General features: G+C 39.5%; 1 protein-coding gene across 1 annotated transcript in view; it reads left to right on the top strand.

Annotated features, from left to right (window-relative positions):
• Nucleotides 1-23,264, top strand: part of ANO4 (anoctamin 4) — a gene marked incomplete at both ends in the record, with an annotated part of 141,681 nt that overhangs the window by 102,998 nt on the left and 15,419 nt on the right. Inside the window, 7 exons of the mRNA XM_080631873.1 lie at nt 5,394-5,476; nt 10,560-10,700; nt 12,588-12,752; nt 16,338-16,374; nt 18,956-19,067; nt 20,095-20,152; nt 22,412-22,509. Of these exons, the coding sequence (XP_080487999.1) occupies nt 5,394-5,476; nt 10,560-10,700; nt 12,588-12,752; nt 16,338-16,374; nt 18,956-19,067; nt 20,095-20,152; nt 22,412-22,509 (694 nt within the window). The remainder of the gene's footprint in view (nt 1-5,393; nt 5,477-10,559; nt 10,701-12,587; nt 12,753-16,337; nt 16,375-18,955; nt 19,068-20,094; nt 20,153-22,411; nt 22,510-23,264) is intronic.

Genomic DNA, 23,264 nt, shown 5'->3' with positions numbered 1-23,264 from the left:
GGCTATGCCAGAGCTCAGGATCACCAAAACTTTCTAAGCCTTAAAGATTTTTTAGATGTTTAATCAGCTTTTCCAACTTTTTTCTCAATGTGCTCACTGAAGTTGAGAATTTCCAAGACAGTTTAGAGGCAGAGACTTCCATCTCAGCTCAATAGAAAAATCAATGGGTTAACATTGTTGAATGTTTATGTCATTGTTCCCAGTTGCTGATGAACATCTCTTTGGAGTACAGCTTTTGACACCAGTGCTTTTGTTCCTCCTAAAGAGTAATACTGCTTTCACGAAACAGCTGTACTCACAGTGTTGCACCTGTGTCTTAACATTGCCCAGAACCAGGGCTGTAGGAAAAGCAGCTCTGGTAAGGGGAGTTGCTCACTCAAATAACCATACTTGGTCCTGCCTTGTAGTTGTTGTGTGGGAGAAGGCTAAGCTGTCCCTAGCTCTCAGGAGCTGCACCTCACTTTGGCTAGCCTTGCATTCTTCCCCCTCTTTCAGCATCCCTGTCAGACTCCCAGACTTAATTCCCCATGAGAATATCACCACACCAGTGGACAAGGACTCCAAAATACACTGTCCATCCATGCATCTCCAGCACCTAAGCCCCCAGAAAGATATGAATTGGCTAGTGGAGAAGAAACTATAGGACAGCAGCTGGGCTGAGAGATTTCCTCACCAGTTTTGTTGGCTTACATAGTGCTTGTGAACTTGCTGCCAAGAGGGATGTAGGGGCAGGAACAGGAACAAGGTTGTGAGTGTAGGTTATGGATTGGGGAATCGGGCGATCCTGTGTTTCCACCCAAACTGTACTTCCATGAATAATACTTTGCTAAGACAACAGTGAGATTATGGAGATATTTTCTGTGCAGTTAGGGCTAAACCAGCATTAGAACAAGGAAAGCCACGCTTCCCAGGGATTTTCTGGTACTATATATACAAGTTGGCTTACCTCCTGTCCTAAATGGATTTTCAGTCTGCAGTAGGCCTATTGGCAGCTGCAGGCATTACCATCATCTCAGTAAATCGTAGGGGAAGAGAAGAAACAATGATAGCAGTTTAATTGTGGGAATGTTTTTTTCTGTCAGCGTGAAACAACTGGCAAGTGCATGGCAAATTGGCTGTGAAAGCTTCAGCCTTGTTGATGCTTCAGTTTGACAGACACTAGCATATAAAAAATTATGGCAGTGCTTTTAAAAATAAGCAAAAAAGGCAGCTAGAATTGTGTTACCTCTTTAGCCTGAACTTAGCTGCTGTCTTATTACCTAAAATACCTCCTTCACTGTCTTTAAGTCCGTTAGTCAACTCACATATTGAAGGAGAAGCCTCAGCCATTTGCTTGATGTTTCAAAAACCAAGCATGTTCAGGCTGGGCTTTCCATGAAGATGTGATCTGTATGGAGGCTTCCTCTTTCTACTCTAAAGACATCTTTAATTGATGGAGAAAGAGGGTTGCACCCTTTTAAAATAGAAATAAAATGCTTCTTCAAAGGATGAGCAAACTGCTGTGGCCAGGCTAGGGAGAGGCATTACCATGACAAATATCGGTATGAGCTGTTTGATTTGTGGAGCAGCAGTAGGCCTGGCTGTAGAACTCTGAAGCAGAGGGACCCATCTTTTATAGTGCTTAGTCGTGGGATAAGTCAGTCCCATCAAAGGAAGGCTGGAATTACCAAGTGCACCAGGAGACATTGGAATAAACACTTTTCTTCAAAAAACATATTGACCCATCACTTCACTTATTGTTTTTCTGCCTGGTTTAAGCAAAGTTCTATATAAGAATAAATAATTGATACAATAAGAAAAAATATACTTACCAATGTATTCCCAAAAGACACAGGACTTAATACAACTTTCATTTTAAACTGATGTAGCAAAGGACAAAATGTAGTCTCCCTTAGGTACACTGATGATATTCACTGGTAGTTTGTATAAGCTTTTCTGTATTGGAGATTCTGTTGAAGGGAAAACCCCTTTCAAAAGGGTTGAAGCTATAAAGTGCTGTGGTTTATAGGAAACAGCAAGTCCCTGTAAACACTAATACTTTTTTTTTATTGGTGAACAGATTGCTGTTGATGCTTACTGAGATGTCATCATCTCAGAAGCTGGAAAAGAATTCTTCCTCTTGTGAATCTCTAATCCTGATGATATTTCCAAACATTCAAAGCTTTCAAAAAGAGGAGAGCAATAGCATTTTCTGTGTTTCTGTGGTAGAGGGAAACACCTACACTTTGCCCTTTATGTATACTTTTAGATATGTCAAGCCTGATGAAAAGGTAGGTCCCATTTCTAGGAAAAATTCCTCTCTTTTTATTGCCTGAATTGGATTCTTGCCAAAGACAGAAAATGACAGATGGTCATTGTAAGTAAATGTTGACATTTAAAATTTAACAAAAATTCATTCTCAGAAACAAATCTAGGTAAATTTGATAATCAGTTGATTCCCAGTATGTTGCTGTAAAGCCAGATGCAATTGTGGTTTTGCTTTTCCAGCTGAAGTACTGGGGAAAGTTAGTGCAAAGATGTCACTGTCTAGATGTTTCCTGAAGCTCAGTAGCAAAGTTCTGTAACTGTCCAACAGGAGAATTCAGCTATTCAGAATTTCTAATGCTTTGCTAGAGACAAGGTGGGCTGATGATAGTTTCTCTGTCTCTGCATATCTTTGGGAGACTAAGGGACACAAGAGAAGTCCTTTTTGACATATCTTCTAGTCTACCTAGAAGCCTGTTTCCTTCGCTAAAGGAAGTAGCTTTAGAACACTTGCTGAAGGGCAAACTTAGGAGGTGAAAAAAGGCCTGGCATGAATAATTTAACACTATTTTTTTCAAGCAATAAGAAATGCCAACATAAAACATGTTTTTCTAATTATATCAGTTAGTCTAATAGAAGATATTACTTACCTACAAACCTTGCCTCTAGCATCAAACATTCACATTGATTTGATCTCTGAGAAGACAGAATTTAAGGAGGTCCTGCAGCAATATTCCTGGTGTACAGAATATGTTCTGTAAGTCAGGATGGATAGATTAAATGAAATATAATAAAGAAAGGATTTCTGAGAGAAGGTCAGGATTAAGCTATTTGCTGTGAGAGGCCATTTGCATAACCGGATAAGATCACAACTTGTTTCAAAAGTGTCTGAGGAAGTGATGTTAAGACAGCTGTTTGTACAAGTGGATGTTGAGGACTGAGCTGCAAGGCTGAGCTCTGAAGCAGGGCAAGTACACTATAGAAAAAGCTAAAAAAAGACCTGGGAGTTAAGGCCAATGAGAAATTGAAAATTCCAAGCAAGATTTTTTTGAGAACTCTCAGCATCTGATTTAAACATGCCAATAGGAAAATGGGCGAAGGGTAAATACAACTGTGTTGTGTTGAGCTGTCAAAGTCAGAAAAGAACACTGAAGTGTGATGTAGGGTATTAGTGATTACTTGACCAGAGAAGAAGCAAAGACATTTCAAAATGCGGTACTTTTTAGAAGACATCAGTAGCACAGTTAATCAATCAAAGATGGCTATTTATAGCACATTTTAAAATATCTAGCAAGGGAGGAGTGCATACTGACCTGGACAGAAGAAAAAGGGCATAGCACAGTAAAAGCTAAAACAGCACTGAGTAGACCATCCTATTTGCTACTTAATTATTTGAAAACTAGCTTTGTAAGCAAGCTTCAGGAGCTGCGCCTACTTACTCTGGCAGGTGCTAAATATACTAAATATATATAGTATAGTTTTGTCACTCCATGTGTGTGAAAATAAAAGAAGAAAAAAAGTATGTTTCAGCACAGATGTACCTGAGATATTCATGACTGTGGACTCATGCGTCCACTTCAGTCCTTCTTCAAGCTGTTTTCGGAATGGAAACAGAGTGGTAGTAATCAATCAGGCTTGTTTCTCCAAGGTCTCTGAAAATTGCAGGGCTGCTCGTTTAGCCTGTACAAAATAATTCAATACGAGCTGACAGGAAAGAAGCAGCTCCACCAGAAGACAAGTTGAGGAATGAATAATGTGGTGGCTCAGCCACAGTAGAGCCTTATTAGCACTTACCAGTTTTGCTGATCCAAACCGATCATACTGCAGTTATTATGAAAAGTCATAGAAACGTTAGGCTGAGGAGATTGAATTGACTCTATTGGATTAAATCAAAGCAGCTGGTTACCCGTTGTAACATAACTCCGTCTTTCAGACAAAGGATAACATGATGTAGGAAAATGCCTTCAAGTCAAATAGCTGCCTCCTTAGACATGCTTTTGATATCTTATCTGCTCACAGTGCTCATTTTCTAAGCGTATCTTAGCCACATTGGCATGCATTACAACATAGTAATTCTTACTGGCTAAAAGTTCACTTTCCCTAAACTGGCACCAGTGCATAGTATCATGCCACATCATCATCAATATGCTGCAGTAGGGCAGATAGTCCACTAAGGAGATGTTTTTAGGACTGAATGTGGAACATACAGCCAGGGTGTTGTGACACTGTTACACCTGATACTGTGCTAACTCATGAACAGAGAGGTTTATGTTTGCTGTGGTTATCAGCCTGATGCTTTTCAGTGATCAATAAAGACACAAACCTCACAGTGTGAGAGGAAGTCTTTCCATTGATTTCTGTTAGCTTGAGACATCTTCTACGTTCTTTTAAGAAAGCAAATAATAATAATTAAAAATAAACATAAACAGACTCATTATTAATCTCCAGAGTATGAAGATATTGTTTTATGACTGAGTGCTTCCTTGATTGTCCTTCCTATCACAAAATAGAAACACAGTCATGTATAGGCATATTACACTATCTTGAATTCTGTCAATAAGGGCTATGCAGCACAGAACATTTAAATGCCAGATGTTGATACCACACCACATATATACACTCATGTAGTGTCAAAGAAATGGTCTGGATTAGACAGGTGTAAGGCAAGAGTTCCCATTTTCTCAGTAATACTGTACAGATTTGCATGTGCAGTGTAATGTGCTTCCTCTGGGTTCTGGTTTCTGTGCATTGTAAATGGTCTTCAAAGAAGGAAAGTTACTGCTTTGTCTACAATAGCCCCAGGAAACTTTTTGCTTCATCAGAAATCTGCTATATCTACTAATGATGACTTACAGGAACAACTTTATTCTTTGGGAGTCCTCCCTTGGTTGGTTAGAAATTAAACATTCTTATTTAGCACTAAATGAAATCTCTAAAGCCTAGATCATACTTGAAGAAAGTAAAGTAATCCTTAGAAAGCAATGCTTTTTGAAAGCAGTTTTGATCATCAGCATGATTTGCTGTTCAAAGGAACCTATTTATGCAAAGAAATGAAAATAATGTAACAGTTTCATTCAACAGTTCTGTGATCGTTGTTAACACTTTCTTGACTGAAAAACAATTCTGTATTATTTTTCTATTTGCTCCAGCAACTGTTTTCCTGGAATTTTGGAAAAGAAGGCGAGCAGTAATTGCTTATGACTGGGACTTGATAGACTGGGAAGAAGAAGAGGTTTGTAAAAGAATGTATTCTTCGATCTTTAGTACAAAAAGATTTGGTTAAAGATGTAAGCATGTTTTCTTTTGGATATATTTTTAATTCACTCTTCAAATTCTCATAAACTAGGAAATAAGAATTTTTCCCCTCAGATATTTTCTTTTCAGAAGCAGTGTGCCAGATGGTACCTTTATCTGTCACATTAGAGATTAAAGATGCTAATAGGAACTCACCTGGTTGTTTCTCAAAGATTTACGTGATCAGTCATTAGAGCATCAGCATCTCATTGGCATTTGAGGTATCAGTTCCTTCTTTGTTCAGCGTTCAGTGGGATCCCAAGAGTGGGAGCTGATGCCTCCTAGAGGTGTCTTCTCTGAAGATGCTACAGTTGGCAGTGCCCATGCCTACTTCACAACTCAAGTATGTCCTTGCTTTAAGATCATCTGTATGGAACACTCACTGACTCCTTTTCTTGACCATCAAATGCTGCACTTTTCTGTTGGCACTGGGGTCTTTGCAGGACTTTGCCCCTATGACAGTCACAGTTTGGAAGCAGGTGTCCCAGGTGAAAAAGTTTTCCCATTTCCCCATTTTGTGGTTCAAAGTTCATCTCTTCACTTTGCCATTGCTTTCAGTGGCAAGCAGTATGACCTGCAAACCACAAGCTTTGCAAGTAGACAAGTTCTTGGGGTGCTATCATTGTCCCAGTGATTAAGATTCAGATTTTCAGTCTTTTACAAATCCCTTTTTTGTACATCTGGGATAAAGAGGACAATGTATCCTTGGACTAGGCAGGATAGGAATCCTGCAGAATTCACATTTTGAAGGACTCAGTAACCTCTGGAAAGAAAACAATATATTTTCAAGGATAAAAGAAATTTAGAGTATTTCTTCCAGTGTGGAAAGATCTGCTCCAAGGCATTGCACATTAATCCATATTTGATATTCCAGAAATCAGTACAGTTTCTCCTGTGAATAAAGAGTTGGAATGATCCATGTTTGAGAAGCAAGAAGGAAGGAGAACAGTCAGTTTTATATAGATTGAAAAAGACATATCCTATGAAGTTTGATCATGAAGTTGTACATGTCAGTGAGATGGCAGTGAGAATTTTGTCTCTGTAGGGTGAAAATTTACTCCTAAAACTGCTGCTTTCTCATAAAATCACTGCTAATTAAATTTCCTCTCTACATCCCATTCAGTTGTCACTGGACAAAATCAGATTATTTCTTTTAGCAGTTATTTCAAAGAAATCAATTAAAGAGTTCTAATTACCATTTTAAGTCACAAGATTTTGATAATGAAGATTGTTATTTGTATTAGTATTATCCGCCATGTCTAGTTTTTGCTTGCTTTAATTTTCATTGTCAAATTGAAAAAGAAGGGTTTGCTACAGAGAGAAATTTATTAATTCCTGCCTACAATAGATTAAAAAAAAAAGCAAAACAGATCAGTCAGTCTCACCTCTGTGCCTGGCAAACTCTTGGAGCAGATTCTCCTGGAAGGCATGCTAAGGCACATGAAAAACAAGGAGGTGGTTGGTGACAGCCAGCATGGATTCACTAAGGGGAAATCCTGCCTGACCAATCTGGTGGCCTTCTATGATGGGGCTACGGAACTGATGGACAGGGGCAGAGCAGTTGACGGCATCTACCTGGACTTGTGCAAAAAAAATCTAAATTGGAGAGACATCAATTTGATGGGTGGACCACTCGGTGGATAAAGAACTGGCTGGATGGCTGCACGCAAAGAGTTGTTGTGGTCAATGGCTCAATGTGCAGCTGGAGACCGGTAATGAGTGGTGTCCCTCAGGGATCGGTGTTGGGACCGATCTTGTTCAACATCTTTGTGGGTGACAGGGACAGTGGGATTGAGTGCGCCCTCAGCAAGTTCGCTGATGACACCAAGTTGTGTGGTTCGGTTGATAAGCTGGAGGGAAGGGATGCCATCCAGAGGGACCTTGACACGCTTGTGAAGTGGGCTGATGCCAACCTTATGAAGTTTAACCATGCCAAGTGCAAGGTCCTACACCTGGGTCGGAGCAATCCCAGGCACAGCTACAGGTTGGGCAGAGAAGAGATTCAGAGCAGCCCTGCAGAGAAGGACTTGGGGGTGTTGGTCGATGAGAAAATGAACATGAGCCGGCTTCAGTGTGCGCTCACAGCCCAGAAAGCCAACTGTATCCTGGGCTGCATCAAGAGGAGCGTGACCAGCAGGTCAATGGAGGTGATCCTGCCCCTCTGCTCTCGTGAGACCTCACTTGGAGTATTGTGTGCAGTTCTGGTGTCCTCAACATAAAAAGGACATGGAACTGTTGGAACAGGTCCAGAGGCGGGCCACGAGGATGATCAGGGGACTGGAGCACCTCCCGCATGAAGATAGGCTGAGAAAGTTGGGGCTGTTCAGCCTGGAGAAGAGAAGGCTGCGTGGAGACCTCAGAGCAGCCTTCCAGTATCTGAGGGGGGCCTACAAGGATGCTGGGGAGAGACTCTTCATTAGGGACTGTAGTGACAGGACAAGGGGTAATGGGTTCAAACTTAAACAGGGGAAGTTTAGATTGGATCTAAGGAAGAAATTCTTTACTGAGAGGGTGGTGAGGCACTGGAATGGGTTGCCCAGGGAGGTTGTGAATGCTCCATCCTTGGCGGTGTTCAAGGCCAGGTTGGATGGGGTGTTGAGTGGCATGGTTTAGTGTGAGGTGTCCCTGCTCATGGCAGGGGAGTTGGAACTTGATGATCTTAAGGTCCTTTCCAACCCTAACTATTCTATGATTCTATGATTTGTAATGCTTCCTATCACTTCATCATCATTTTCCTGTTCTAAATGAGTAAACAAAGCAATGAAGCAATGAAGACAAAGGGAAGGAGAATTAAATTTCTTCAGACATGCAACCTTGTGAATTCCTCACCACTTTAGATTTTCACCTAAGGAGGGCGTGCAACAGTCCCTGCAGTGCCCAGGTCCCCCAGCCTGGAGACATAGGCTAAATGTTTCTGGCTTTTTCATCCCTTCATGTTTGTATTTCCTTTTCTAGTAAATCAGGTGCAAGTTGGGAGACATGGAGAGTAACTTGTTCTTGGCTGAGTGTGCGACAAGAAATGAACTGCGCAGAGTTCCTGGCACTGCCATTGAAATATGGCTCTGTTCCTATTTACAGCATACTTTTTATATTTTTCTTTGGTGTCACTTTATAGCATTAACCTCAGCCAGATACAATACTGTTCACTTCCTGCTCCAAACTGTGCTCAGCGTTGCTGGGTGTCATTAAACAGGCCCATGCCAAAGTGTCAGTTTTGTGTGAAAAGTGACTGTAAAAATAGCAGTTGCATTATCTGAATTGACTGGAGATTGCAGGAGATAGATACCTAGACTCATGAATGGGTGGATATGATAAGAACTTCCCTATAGTGCAGATTATGAAAGATAATAGAAACTTGGCTTAGAGAGAGCTGCAGAGAAGAAAAGGTTTCCTGTATATGACTTGGTAAGCCAGCTGGCAGAGTCCTGTAGTGGCTTAACCCCAGCGGGGATGCCATCCTCAAGCACCCTGCTTCAATGCTATCACACTCTGTCCTTTTGCAAGTCCTTGGGCACACAGGAATTGTACTTGCATTGTTTCTCTTGCTAGATTATGGTCTGCTTGGCAGCCTTCAGCCCTGATATGGCAGGAACAGCTTGAGCAAGGTAGAATAAGAGCCCCCTCCGAAACATGCTCAGTCTCTGTAAATAGCTAATGTAGGCATGGTTCCCTCAAGCCCATAATTACTTACACTGGCATTGCAGCTGAGCATACATGCCTCTTAACTTTTTGTAACACCATATTACCAGGTTGCTGCTCAAATTTGGAAGTTAACTGTATTGAAAAAAAGTGCCTTCAAAACTTGAGAGAATGAGAATGAGACATAACTTTCTCCCCATACCCCAGGGGAATTTTATAAAAAGGATGTAGGATTTTAGGATATCTTATTTTTATTCACATTCTGGAGACTTGTATGAGCAGTTAACATTCACCAGTTTCAATGCAGTCATTTAAGGTCTGGGCATTTACAACTTTCAATCAATTAAATGCAGGCTGAGGGATGGAAGTGACTGAAATTACTAAGCTTGGTTCTTGGCTCTTACAAAGAAATGTACAGCAGAGGCCTGGTGGAAAAGCTTCAGACAGGCCATAGCTGCCTTTGTGTTCCCTTGTAGCCAGCTGTACCATGGGCCAGCTCTCCAATATGCATCAGAGCATTGTAAAACTTGACTTAATGTAGATAGACTGCCAGCAGCTGTGAGAGTACCTCTCCACTTTCTCTCCGGTGCCTTCTCTCAACTCTAACAGCGTCCTCAGTGTCAGACTTGGCAGATGGCATGTGACTGTTGGTGAGCCTCCTGGATGACAGGGCAGTGTGGTAGCCCTACTGCAGCTGAAAATCGTGAGGTCTTACCTGAACTGGGGGTGAACCTTGTCTTTTGACAAGGCTGTAAACAGGTGTAACAAAGTGTCTCTCGAAGAGATCCACAGGTTTCATTTCAGAAGAGAGTTTTTATGGCAAAACAGGACTTCAAATAATGTTGTCCAAGTTGGGAAGGAATTGAGCAGTATTAGATGTCATAGCTCCTTCTTCAAATGCTGAGAAACTTTTGCTGATAATGGGAAGGTAACCAGTTACCTAGCAAACAGCAACTGGGTTTGGATAAAGGAATTTGGTTTTGTGTTGGTTTTTTGGTTTTGGGGGTTTGAGGTTTTTTTTGCTTTGTTGTAGAATTCCAGTATCAATAGGTTAATACCAAGTTGGAAAATTCTGTGGTATCAGCCTTAAAATTATTTGGCTTACAGCCATATAATTAGAATTTGTTATATCGTTTAGATGACTAGCTAACTGGGGGTTTACTAAGTGCTTACAATATGGCTTTATGGATCCAGTGTTTTATTCTAGTTCTCATGAAGAAGACCTGATTTCCCAGCTCAGCTTTTATTGGAGCTGCGCCAGTTGCTGAATTCAAAGGTGTACTTCCCAATAATGATATTGGTTATCTGATAAGCAATCTGAAGTTTCCTACAGAATCTGTCCTAGCTCTGCTGTATGTGAACATTGTCTGTCTATTCTTTAGGAGGAAATACGTCCACAGTTTGAAGCCAAGTACTCCAAGAAAGAACGAATGAACCCCATATCCGGGAAGCCAGAGCCTTATCAAGCATTTGCAGATAAATGCAGCAGACTCATTGTTTCTGCATCTGGAATATTTTTTATGGTTTGAGAACTTTTATTTATTTACCAGTTGAAAAAGTATGTCTCTGGTGAGACAGCATAAAGATACTAGATGTGACTGCTTGAAAGTAAAGTAAAGTAAACTCTAGCATGTTTACTACAGGCTGAAAATCTGTACAAAGCAAATTGCCTGAGATTTAAAGTCTTACACAAGTTTACTCCACTGTTTCTCACAGATAGTTAAGTCCTTCTTTCCAGGGTTATACGTGTATCACTATACATAGCAGCACACCTGTTGGAATAGTAATGCTATCACACCTAGGCACCAGCTTCAGCTGACTGAACCAGCTCATGGATTTCCTTGCCTTCCCTGGGTAGACTGTGCAGAGTAATGAGGAATGATGCCATAGAATAGGCAGCTGTTCTTTGTAAACTCTACAGAAAACCCAGATAAGATGCCTACAATGCTTAATGATGTTAATATGTCCCAGTTTTTCAGTGTATTGAGGAGGTAAGGAAGGAGGGTTCATATTCCTAACGCAATTGAAACGGAAAAACTCGATGTTCCTTGTCTAAAATGAGACATCTCTCCTGCTCCCAAAGTGCGAAACTAGATGCACTTCTCCTGAAGAAAGCTGCCTGCATTTCTGCTGAAATGCCCCCATCTTCCAACTTCACTGAAACTGTTACTCACATGACAACAGCAGTGGTAGGACTGGTCTTGAAAACAGAACTGGCATCAACTCAGACCCTCATGGAATTTACTAGGGCTTTCCCAGGAGGCTAGAAAATTATATATGTATGATTTCAGGAGTTGTGAAGAGCCAGGTAAGTGAGCTAGCCCAGCAACTCTGTGTTTGAATGAGATGGGAGGGAACATGTCAGAGGGCTTGTAGGAACCTGATGGCTTCAAAATTGTCCAATGCAGTCTCGGTCAAGAAAGGCAAGAGCATTACTGAGATTAACTGTGCTCTGGTATGTCTGGAGGATGGACAGACACACAGAAAAACACTGGGCATGAGGAGCCAACATGCTTTCTGACTCAGTCTTTGAAGACTTTTATGTCTGCTCAGGACTGTAGTCTCTGCTCAGAATTTTTCTATACCTGCAACATCTTGCACATTTTCCCTATTATTTTTTTTTCTAGAAAAGGGGAACAGTTTTCACTCCCTATCCTTTGCAAACATAGTCATTAATCTCAGCCTAGTGATAGATCCTGCTCAAAGTGCCAGAAAGTAGCCTGTCTCTGAGTTGCATGCACGACAAATTTTCCCCATAACAGTTCCTGAAAAAGGTCAAGGATCATTTTCACTGAAGACGTGGGGTTTTGCTGGCATAGTGCAGGCTTCCAATGACTTAGAAAAACTTGGAAATTCCCCCCATTTAGGTAAAAATATTCCTTAAAAATTATAGGTTTAAACATAGGTGATAGACACTTAACCGAAACTTCAAGTTAGAGCTGTCCTGGGTTTCACAGCATTAACTCTCACAGTGCAGTTACTGATACAGCTTGAACCATATTAGTGATTCCGTGTTAACAAAGGAAAGTGATCCTTCTTCCCCTCAACACTATGCAGGGAATTGAGAGATAATCCTTCACATTCACACACTTTTATTTTTCTTCCTCACTGGGATTACATCAATCAATTTTGTGACTAATAAAAGATGAAACCAGCTTGATGATTAGCATTCAGTGTTTTCAAAATCATTTTGCCCATTTAATTATCTTAGATATATTTCAGTTTTGATAGGCTTAAGTTGTCTGTGAATAACCTTGGAATGCACCTATTTTTTGCAAATAATCATGTTTTCTGTTGAAGAAACTTTTCTTATCTAATAACTAATGGGCTAATGGGTACAGTGTCTGAGTTTCTATGAGATGGGTCACCCATGCTAAAATGGTTTCTCTCTGATTTTTTCCTTCCTTTAGATCTGTGTGGTGATTGCTGCTGTTTTTGGCATTGTTATTTACCGTGTTGTGACTGTCAGCACTTTTGCTGCCTTTAAGTGGGCTTTAATCAGGAATAACTCTCAGGTTGCAACTACAGGGACTGCAGTGTGCATCAACTTTTGCATCATCATGCTACTGAATGTGGTGAGTAACATATCCAAAGATATATCTGAGCCGTCAGACCAGTAGATACCTCAGTCTACAGACCACCAAATGCTTTTGGTTCCTTTTTCATCAGAAATGGAATGACTTGCTAAGCCATGGCATTATTGTTTATGAACATCATTCACTATTTATATAAAGTACAGTTCCAAATCCAAAACATCGTGTTTGAATATTTTAAAAAATATTCTAGAGAGACATGTACCTATTTCTCTTTCATCCTCTGCCTCTTTTTATCTTTTGATATATTTGCAGGTTTCAGTCCATTTCATTAATATTATTCTTTTTAATTAGTGTTTTGATGTTATTTTTTAAATACAGTGGCCAAGCTTAATTCTAATTTATACTAATTTCAGCAATTCAAGCTTCAGTCTTCACAGTAGTTTACCAGTGAGGATAGCATATAGAGACACAATCTCCATATGCAGGAGAACTGCCTCGGGCTGAAGAACTTCATGATGCTTGAGCAGCCATGTCTTGTTCATGAGCTACCAATGGACTTTGCCAGAGTGCACCTGAAACGTTGTCTGGGAGCATTGGGAGGGGGGGCTTTCCGAGGTCAGGTTGTTGTTGTGAACTCGTTCGGAACTAGACTTGGGACAAATTAAAAACCGGAATTTCCATGTGGCAGAAGTCACAATCAGACAGTTTATCATAGGATAGATGGGGAATGAGTTCTATCCTTCCATCAAGATGCAGGTACTGCTGTATATTGCTGTGATAGCAGTGTGGTTTTAATTAGTTGCTCTTAGCAAGAGGTTTATGGCTTTTAACTATCAGGGTTTTGTCAACGGACGTTCTAAAAATGTATTTTAAGGGAGAGAAGGGATTAGCCTACAAACATCCAAGTACTGGAGCTGGGGTGGAGTATCTCTACTCACTCAGTAGTAGCAAGAACTTTCTGCAGAAAGCTTGTTCGTTTTTGCTCCAGGAGGTACACTAACTTACCTCCTAGGGGACATAAGAGATTTTATTTCAGGCCTGCATATTTCCAAGTGCTGGCTTGGAGACCCCTTTCTTTCCTGTGCAATACTCATGCATTTCCATCATCTAAAAATTCCTTTAAACAGCCCCTTATTTATATAGAAGGAAATTCCAAGAGGCTTTGCTCCCTTTCACATAGGCAAGACTGGATTGGTGACTAGGACAGTCTGTCAAGAACTGTTTACTCTCCTATATTTTCCCTAAGGTGGGATACAGGCTGAGAAAGAAAAGAAGCTGTTATTGGTGGAAGCTGTTATTCTGTCTGAATTTGTACTGAAGGGTCTCTTCTTTTATGTTATTTTGATTTATTGTTTGCTATCTGGAGCTTTTGGATGTTTTTTTAAATCCACCTAAAGCACACAATAAGCATAGAAGAAATAAAAAGAAAACTATATATATCTTTCAGTACATCCATTTCCAAGCTCTCAGAATCAGTCATTGTATATGCAGTGAAGCAGCAACAAAGAATTATGGCATAAACAAAATTATTTGGTTCTCAAAGCATTTTACAGCTTAGAGAAATTTTTAGAGTAATGGAAGAAGGCTTGAAGGTGCCTTTTGAGAAACTTTGTTTTCTTTCCTAAAATGAATCAAACAAGTAGGGCACTGCAAAGACGGATTTCTCAAGCCTTACACTCATTACCATGCAATGAATACCACAGCCTTAGATCTGGATATAGCTCATGGAAACAAAAGATCCCCAAAATATGAAACTGTAGGAGCTTTTGAAAAGGATTTAAGTACATAATCCCTTACTTCCCATGATGGATTAATGTAGTTAATGCTGAAGGACAGTAGTGGGATTTTCATTTGGTTTTTTTTGTTGGAAAAATTTTTCCCCAGGAACAATTCGGGTGGTTGAATTCTCTACAGTGACTCAAAAAAAGTAGCAGGAGAGCAAGCAAGGATACAGTAATAAAACCAGAATAGACCCAGATGTATATAACAGTAGGGAATTCACTGCTAGGAAGCCTTGAAAACCGCCAGTGATTCTGATAGGGATTGACAATCTCTCTAAGCATCAAGGGGAAGCTCCAGACCACAGCTTCTAGAATGGATGCACTGAGAGCTAGGCACATACACTGACAAAACAAAATGACCTTCAAAGTGTAATGTCTCCCAGAGAATCCTGCAGCCTGACTTGGGAAGTGGCCAACCTTTACCTACATTAATAAAACCTGTTATATCCAATGATATCACCCATAGAAAATATGAACACAGAACAGAATATTATCCTGAACAATGCCCCTTGGGACTGGTAGTGATAAACTTCAGTAGCAGATAATTAGATCCAAGCATTGTTAACAGAATCTCTAACACAGTCTTACTGTTCCAGGAGGAACAGCAACAAAATACAGTGTTGATACCCTGTTCTGCAGAGCAATATGTATTTGTAAAATAGCACACTCCCTGCTGAGACCAGGATATAAAACACCCAGATGTTTAGCGCTTTTACAGTTGTCCTTAATAGATCCTTTTAAACCTTAAAGAAACCACCTTTTTCATTACTTGAAACAAAACTGTTTACTCCAAAGGCAGAAAAAAGCTATCCTAAGTAGGAAATGTTTGTTAATATGGATGAGATAATTCAGGGTGACTTCAGCTCTTAAGCAGGCAGTTTGATCTGTAAATTGTGCATAACTCAATTTAATTAAGAGTTTATAAGGATAACTGCAAATGAAAAGAAATATTGCTGATATGCATTTTAGGAATCAGTAAGTACTTGAGCCTGAAAAATGAAGAGCTTTGTATCTCTGCAGGCATTAGTGAGAGTTAAGGACATCTAGCATTTTGTGCAAGCAGGCTCCAGACTCATTTAAAGCAAATGGAAAAAGTATTAATTTACAGTAATACTGATGTTCGTGGTAATGTACTTTATAGGTTCAAAAACCCTTTGCAAACACTAAATATGAAAACCTTCCAAGTTAGTTTTCGTAAGCTCTATGAAGTTATCAGTCTCCCAGTGAGTTTGAGAGCATGGTATCTGCTAAGCACAGAAAGTACCACTTTGGTATCTAGAACAGTGTCACTGACTCAGAGTAAGATATGTGTCTGGTGGTGAAGATTACTAAAGACTTCTTCTGAAGCAACCCTGTCTTCCCAGTGTTTTTCCTTTCAGCATCAAAAAAAATCCCAACAAAACCAGAAGCCCAAAATACCCAACATACCAGTGCATGTTCTTACTAGGGTGACCTTTAATTTTTTTTATGTCAGATAAATGTTTTCCATAAGTAACTAAATCAAAAATCCAAGCTGTGCTATTGTTGTGCTTTGTGTTTTGGTAAAAGTTATCTTACCCTTTTTCACTGTGTATGTAAAATAGCAACAGTGACAGTGATTTTTTTCTCCATATGTTGTGGATGAAAACAGCTGAGTATAAGCTTTAAAAATATTACTATTCCTTGTTTGATTATATCATTACTGTATTATTACTACATAGTTTTATTATCATCATTGTCAAAGCATCACAGAGACCATTTGGGTGTCAGATTTAACATGTAGGAGAAATTACTCTACCTAGAAAACAGTTCTATATTTTTGAGCTGGTCATGTATCTAAGAAACAATTTCTTCTCTGTTACAGCTGTATGAAAAGGTTGCTCTTTTCCTGACAAATTTAGGTAAGCAGTGTTAAATACAAAATTGAGTGATACTGTATTTTTTGGCCCATATACTGTGATAGCATTCAAACTGTCTGTACAAATATGAAAAATCCTGATTAATTTGCAATCTATAGGAATTGATGTTTTCCTTAAGTTTATAATACAGGAGCATATAAACAGCTATGGTGCCATTCAATCAGCAGTGAGAACAATCACTGACCTGCCATGCCTGGTTCTTGTACCAACCACTTATCTTGTGAGAACTTAAACAAATTGCTAGCTTTGTGGAAAAAAAGCGTGAATTTTCAGAGACTGAGCACTCACAAGGCACAGGCCTTGTGAAGGCCTGGAAATGGGGGAATCACATCTGGAAGCCAAAATTGTAGCTTGAAACTAAGGTGCTTATTGACTGTCAAACACACACATTTAAGAGGGGCAGTCATTTGGAGGGAAAATAACCGACTCTTTAACTCTACCAACATCTAAACTCAAATGATGTTTTACATTTCAGTAATTTTTTCAGCTCATTCAAAAGGTGATCTTTATGCTAAAGACAATATGTTTTTTAAGGACATCATGTATTGTCACTGTGGCAGCAATAGACTATCACTTGTATATCCATAGTTCAGGCAGAGTCTGTGAAGATCCTGATCATGCTGCAGTAGTTGGAGGCAATTGGCAAGTGCTCCTTACTGTCAGGAAGCCTGAAATGAGACTCTTGCTGAAGGCCTATTAAGCAAACCATGTTACAGCTCCCGTGGTTGAGTAGAAGTGGTTTGAGGGCATTATTTTGAGCTTCTGGATACCTGTGTACATTGATAATGTTCAGTAAGGTATTTTGGACAGATGGACAGATTTGGGTGTCTTCTCAGAGGAAACAAACAGCTGATTTTAGATAGCGTCAGGGCTTTTCTACATCTGGGAAGTCATAGGTGATGTGTTCAAAGCACATCTCTGTAAGATAGCATTTTATTCTGTTTTTTCTTATTAAACTGAGAGTCCTCATATGTATGCTGCAGATGTAAAATATTTTTGCCATCCTATATCTACGGGAAAGATACTTGCTAGTTACAGTTGAGAAATAAGACTTTCAAGTATGTGATTTGTACAGGCTGTACCTTTACTGTCTGTGACACCCTGGGAACAGTAAGATATGGTCTAGAGACTTTGAAGCTTGGTTACTTTCTGCCACTTAAAATGAAATAGGCCTGCTTCTTTTAGCCTCTGCAGAAAGCACTTGTACGAAAACTCAGTGGGTCAAGCTGTTCTGACCATGTTCAGACTGTTTTGTGGTATTTACTCTGGCAGCCTAAGTAGCTGATTTAGTTTGCTTGATCTTTATCAGTGTAATAAGCTCAGAGTGGTGCTGACAGCAAAGCTACACTCAGGATGTCCTTCTTCAATCTTTACATGACCTTTTTCAGAGCTCACAGCCACACTCCTCTAGAGTATTGCCATTGTCCCTGATGGGCATATGAGCACAGCTTCATCTGCAGCAGCCTTGTTAAAGTCAAGCTTGTCCTTCCCACAAACTAGCATCAAAAATCCCAGATTCTTTATTTCTTTCTGCTTAACTAAATATGTATGCACTGGCATACACGCAAACTTGGGTTTCTTGACAGGCATTTGCAAATCATTAACACAGTTAATTTATGGTCTGTTTTATGGTTTTGTTGATGCATCTATTTGAAATTTCCTCATGGGTAGGGCAGCTCTAATTAAAGAGAATCTAGTTTATCATTGTTTCTGTATTTCCAGTACTTCCCTGGAGGCTCCTTTGGAAGGAGCATATGACTACTATCACTATGATATTTAGAATTGCCATTAGCACCTCCACTTCTCTGATTGCTCCTATTCACAGCAATGGTTGTCTATTAACAAGCTCCTGCCAGCTGTAAAGTAGTTCCAGGACATGGTACTGGTGTGTTGGCACAGAAGTTGTTTTGTTAATTTCTGTCACAATATCTTTTTAGATGAAGATTAAGGGCCTACCCAGAGGGAAGAATATGTCTTCCTCTTTCCCATTGGCCTCAACCCATCAGTTGCAAAGTATTTTTTCCCAGTCTTCTGCAGTGAGTTCCCTGGGACAAGGAAAGGGAGTCATGCAATGGCGCTCCACTGACACCTGTGTAGAGTCCTTAGGTGCCAGCATGGTGGCAAATCCATTTAATGGAATTAAAAGAAGGATTTGCTCCAGTTCAGTGTGTCATCTCTAACAAAAAGGCACTTACATAGTTGTAGTGGAGTGCTTTCTGGCAATGTTATTATGATAGGATGCAGGAAAGTGAACAAGGGGAGCCTGAGGCTGTAAAGCACACAGGAATCTAGGAGGATGTTTAATATACACATTATTCAAACCACTTTCTTACAGTCTCCTGGGAATATATGTATCCAGATATCAAAAGAGATTTCTAAGTCTTTACAAGCTCACTTGCTGTGTGCTGCTTTTGGATATAATTTCTTCTCTCATCTTATATTTTGAAATCAGCAGGCTAATTTACAAATACATTGCCAGGTCTGATAGGTGTGTGCAGCCTTTGTGCCAGGGGAAATTGTTAGTCTGATTAAACATCTGAAACTCTACTCTCTTTCTTCACAGAGCAGCCTCGTACTGAATCCGAGTGGGAGAACAGCTTCACTCTGAAAATGTTTCTTTTTCAGTTTGTCAATCTGAACAGCTCTACCTTTTATATAGCTTTCTTTCTTGGAAGGTAGGATTGATGTCTGCACCCTCATATGTACAAAATGAAGTAGAGAAAAGAAATAAAATTGTCTGTAATGAAACAAAATGGGGCAATATTATCACACATCTCCAAATGCAAATTCCATACTAGAAAAGCAGGACAGGTTTCAGTTTTATTTTCTTTTCAAAAGCCCAGAAACAGACAGAGTTTTCATTTCCACATTGGCTGAGTACAAACTTTCAACAATTTCACTACTGGGAACTGATTCATCTCATAATACCATACACGCAGGTCACTTCACTCTGTCTTTATGTGTGTAATTTGTACAGGTAAGTAAATAGCACTGTGTCTTTTTCTTTCAGAAAAGAATAGAATAGTTCAACTGGAAGGAACCTACAATATCATCTAGGCCAACTGCCTGAATATTTTTCTGCTTCTATTACATTATTTGGACTGTTAAGAGTGAATTAAGAGCTATCAGTTGATTTTTTTCTAACAGAAAATGAAATATATATTTATTTGTAATCCTCTGCAAGTCCCCTAAAATCAAGTGAAGAGCCTTTGAGTAGAGAAGGCTTGACTAGAAGAATTCATCAGTCTAGTTTATTTGTATGTGGAAACCATGTGGGGAGAAAACACAGGAGAAAAATAGGAAAAATATTTTTTCCTAATGAAAACTTATATTTTCATTGATTTCACAGAAAGGTGAATATCACAGCCTGGATTAAGGTATAAGAAAATGGACTGGCAGTTGAAAGCCATTTTCTAAACTGATATGAACAGTTCTATTCAGATTTTTTCTCTTTTTCTGCATAAGCTGAATATCCAACAGCAGAGTATTTGGTATTGAAATAAAACTAGAAGTAAAAATATACTTAGCCCTTCATGGAAATTATTCCAGGAATCCCCCAAAATATTTTACAGCGTAAGATCTCTTATAGTTTTATCAATCACTCTAAGGTAACGTTAGATTAAAACTACAGTGTGAGCTTTCTTCTACTGCTGTGAACAGACTGCTTACACAATATAGTTGATGCATATTCCTGTGTTAAAGATTTACAGGACACCCTGGTGCCTACTTAAGGCTGATAAACCGGTGGAGACTGGAAGAGGTGAGTGCTAACTACACACTGATTTATCTGCTGCCCACAGAAGCAATAAACACAAGTAGAGGAAGACACGTAACTGTCTAGATATTTTTGAGTCTGTTACTGAGTTTTCACTTGCTGTCTAACTCCACACTGCTGATGATACCATCTGCTACAAAAATATCTACATATTGATACACACACCCTTTTCAATATTAGCAGTTTCAGTGTGTGCATGACATTTGGATAGTGGTATCAAATGGTTTAAACATAAGTCACTTTTTTACACTGGAAATATTTCATCCTTGAAATAAATCAAAGTTAGATACAAAACTAATAATATGTTGCTTCTAACAAAACCCTTTCTTCTCAGCTTTTCTAGCGTTGCTGACCAGGGAGCTAAAATAATAAACTAATAACTTAGCACTAGCTGTTAAGAAGGAGAAAAATACCTGTTACAGCTGAAGCCAGGACATCCACACACATAAAATGTACTTGAAACTTGACTAAAACAACTGAACTTCCCACAAGAGCTACTGGCATAATCTTCCACGTCTATAAAACCAAATGTATTTGGAGAGTAATGAGAGGTTGGCATTGCAAGTCACTCAAGGACCAGCCCCAGTTTTTTTTGGCAAATACATTCAGAATTCAAAACCCATTCAACAGTTACTGGAGGTGAACAGCAGCAGTTTCTGGACCAGACATGTAATTTTCAGTGCTGCAATTCGCACATCCAAATCCTATGGTTTCTTTCCTGCTTTACAACTGAACAACTGAAACAAATTTTCAAGTACGTGACAAATGGCAAGTGAAAATACAGGTCTTACATTGCCAGCATGAATTTACAAACACTTCCAGATAAAATATTTTGGTTAATAGAGGTCATCCAAATGCTAGCGAAAAAAAATGAATTATTTGAAAAAGCCATCCTAATTTTGAAGTAGTGAATTCTGTTAATTCAGAAAAAAGAATACTTGATAAATGGGCAGACAGAAATTCACTCAGTATCGCTCCAAAGTCTTAGAGGGGCTGAGCTGACCTAACAGCTTGCTGCTGCCAAAAGGAGATAGTTCTGCTCTTCCTTAGAGCCTTGCCCCAGAAGTTTGCTCCTTCCATTTCCTCTGCACTGGCTCTGGCTCATCCAACCATGTGAGGAGCATATTCAGTTGCCTGTATCAGCAGGAAACTCTTTTTCTGGCTGAATTAGTTTTCTGATGGATTACTGGTCTGAATCGTCTCACAGAGGGAACAGAGAACAGGGAAAGAACCTCATCTCTCTGCAGGAGCACAGATAGGGGGAAGAAAGAACTGAGTTTGGGAGGGAAGTGCAACAGCAAGGTGATACAGGTTGGGTCAGTTGCTGGTGGAAGCAACTGTTTTGCCTTTCTCAGAGGAAAAAGAGAAGTCTAATAATAAAATTAATGTTTAATAAAAAAAATCTTAACTTTATTGTCCATATCTGTGCTAGGTCTTATTAGGAACATAATTTAGAATATAATGCCCAGATATATTTCCAATAGCCTTCTCTTCACCTGTTGGGTGAAGCCAAGTCTAAGACACTTAACAATGTGATACAGTCTAGTCCAGTGTCTGTGGAGATATCTACACAATTTATTAGTGATGTTTCTGCAAGCATCACTGCTACTTCGTTAATACTGCACCTGTCTCTCTCAGGTTATATTGTGGGATAACATAACTTAGTGCTATCTGAGCATCTTCCCCCCAAAAGCAGCACCACTTCTTCAAGGTCTGGAGCCCCTGCTAAAGCAAGCAAGCACACAGCAGGAGTGCTTAACTGTTGTTCAATAAGAGAATAGCTTTGCGTGGGCCACTCAGTCATATACATTAAATAGTACTCAATAAACAGTATTAGGTCTATCCTCTAGACAGAAACTGTTTGCCTGTGCTGACAGGAGGAATTTTCTCTTCATTCTTTGACTTGATGCAGCCAACCTCCCCCAGTACTATTGAAATCATTAGAGAAACTTGGTATCATCTGCCTCTGTCCCGCTCACAGTTTCACCATATATTGGAGGCACTAATGTGAAATCTCCACTGGTTTCATCTGATTCTGACTTCTGCAGAGAATTAGATTATAGGCTTAAAAGGCTGAAGGTATGATATAGTCTCATATGTTCCCATGGATTTATATTAATAAAACATAGAAAGAGAATGGCATTTAATTTCCTTTAAGTAAATTAGCTAATATCAATTTCTAGTCTTAAAGAAATACTTTGAAACTGTTTCTGTTTAACCGTTTGTTTCTTTTTTTTTCTGTAGTGCCACCCTAGTGGATGCCTTATCGATCTTTGTATGCAGATGGGTATTATAATGGTGTTAAAGCAGACCTGGAATAATTTCATGGAACTGGGCTACCCGTAAGTAAATATAATTCCTATGCTTTTGTAGATCACAGAAGAATACTAAGTTTATGCTTTTCTTATGACCACTTACGTAAAAGCAAGATACAGTCCCCGTTCCAGGGAGGTGGAACTAGATAATATATGGGAAGCACTTGATTTCATAAAATTACATTCCATGTTTTAAAACTCTTTAAAAATAACTGTAGGTCTGCTGTATTCCTTACACAGGAAATATTGTACATATTATTTTTTAGCTATGGCAGGAAGTTCTAAATTGGATTTCTCCTTACTGGGATGCCTGAAAGGGCAGGTATGAGCTGGAAAAATGCATTGCTGGCAGAGCTGCAGAGACACACTTGCAGAGATAGAAAAATGTACTGTATCTGCACCCTAGCTAAAGTGGCTGACATTCATTTCCTATTGGTTTATTTCTTATTGATTAGTATTTAGTGAGCATGTTCAATATGATTAATATAGATAGTTGATGATAGAGACAGTGTGACAAGTCATCAAGGGAAATTAGCAAGTGTGACAATATAAGAGAGCTGACATTATCAGGAATTTGCCCTTGCAAAGTTCAGAGGGACTTGCTTCACAGCAGGATCCACAGCAGAGCTAGTGCAGAGTTTGGTCCCTGAACTACACAAACATGTTGCAGAAGTAATTTCAGGCAGCCTCAGCTCTGATCACATCTGGCTGTAATGAGAACAGAGTAAAAGGTTTAAATGCGCAGAGTAATTGGCAATCGAGATACTCAAAGCTCGTGATCG

The sequence above is a fragment of the Psittacula echo genome, assembly GCF_963264785.1.
Source record: "Psittacula echo genome assembly, chromosome: 1".
Taxonomy (NCBI): Eukaryota; Metazoa; Chordata; class Aves; order Psittaciformes; family Psittacidae; genus Psittacula; species Psittacula echo.
This window is presented reverse-complemented; position numbering and strand designations above follow the sequence as displayed.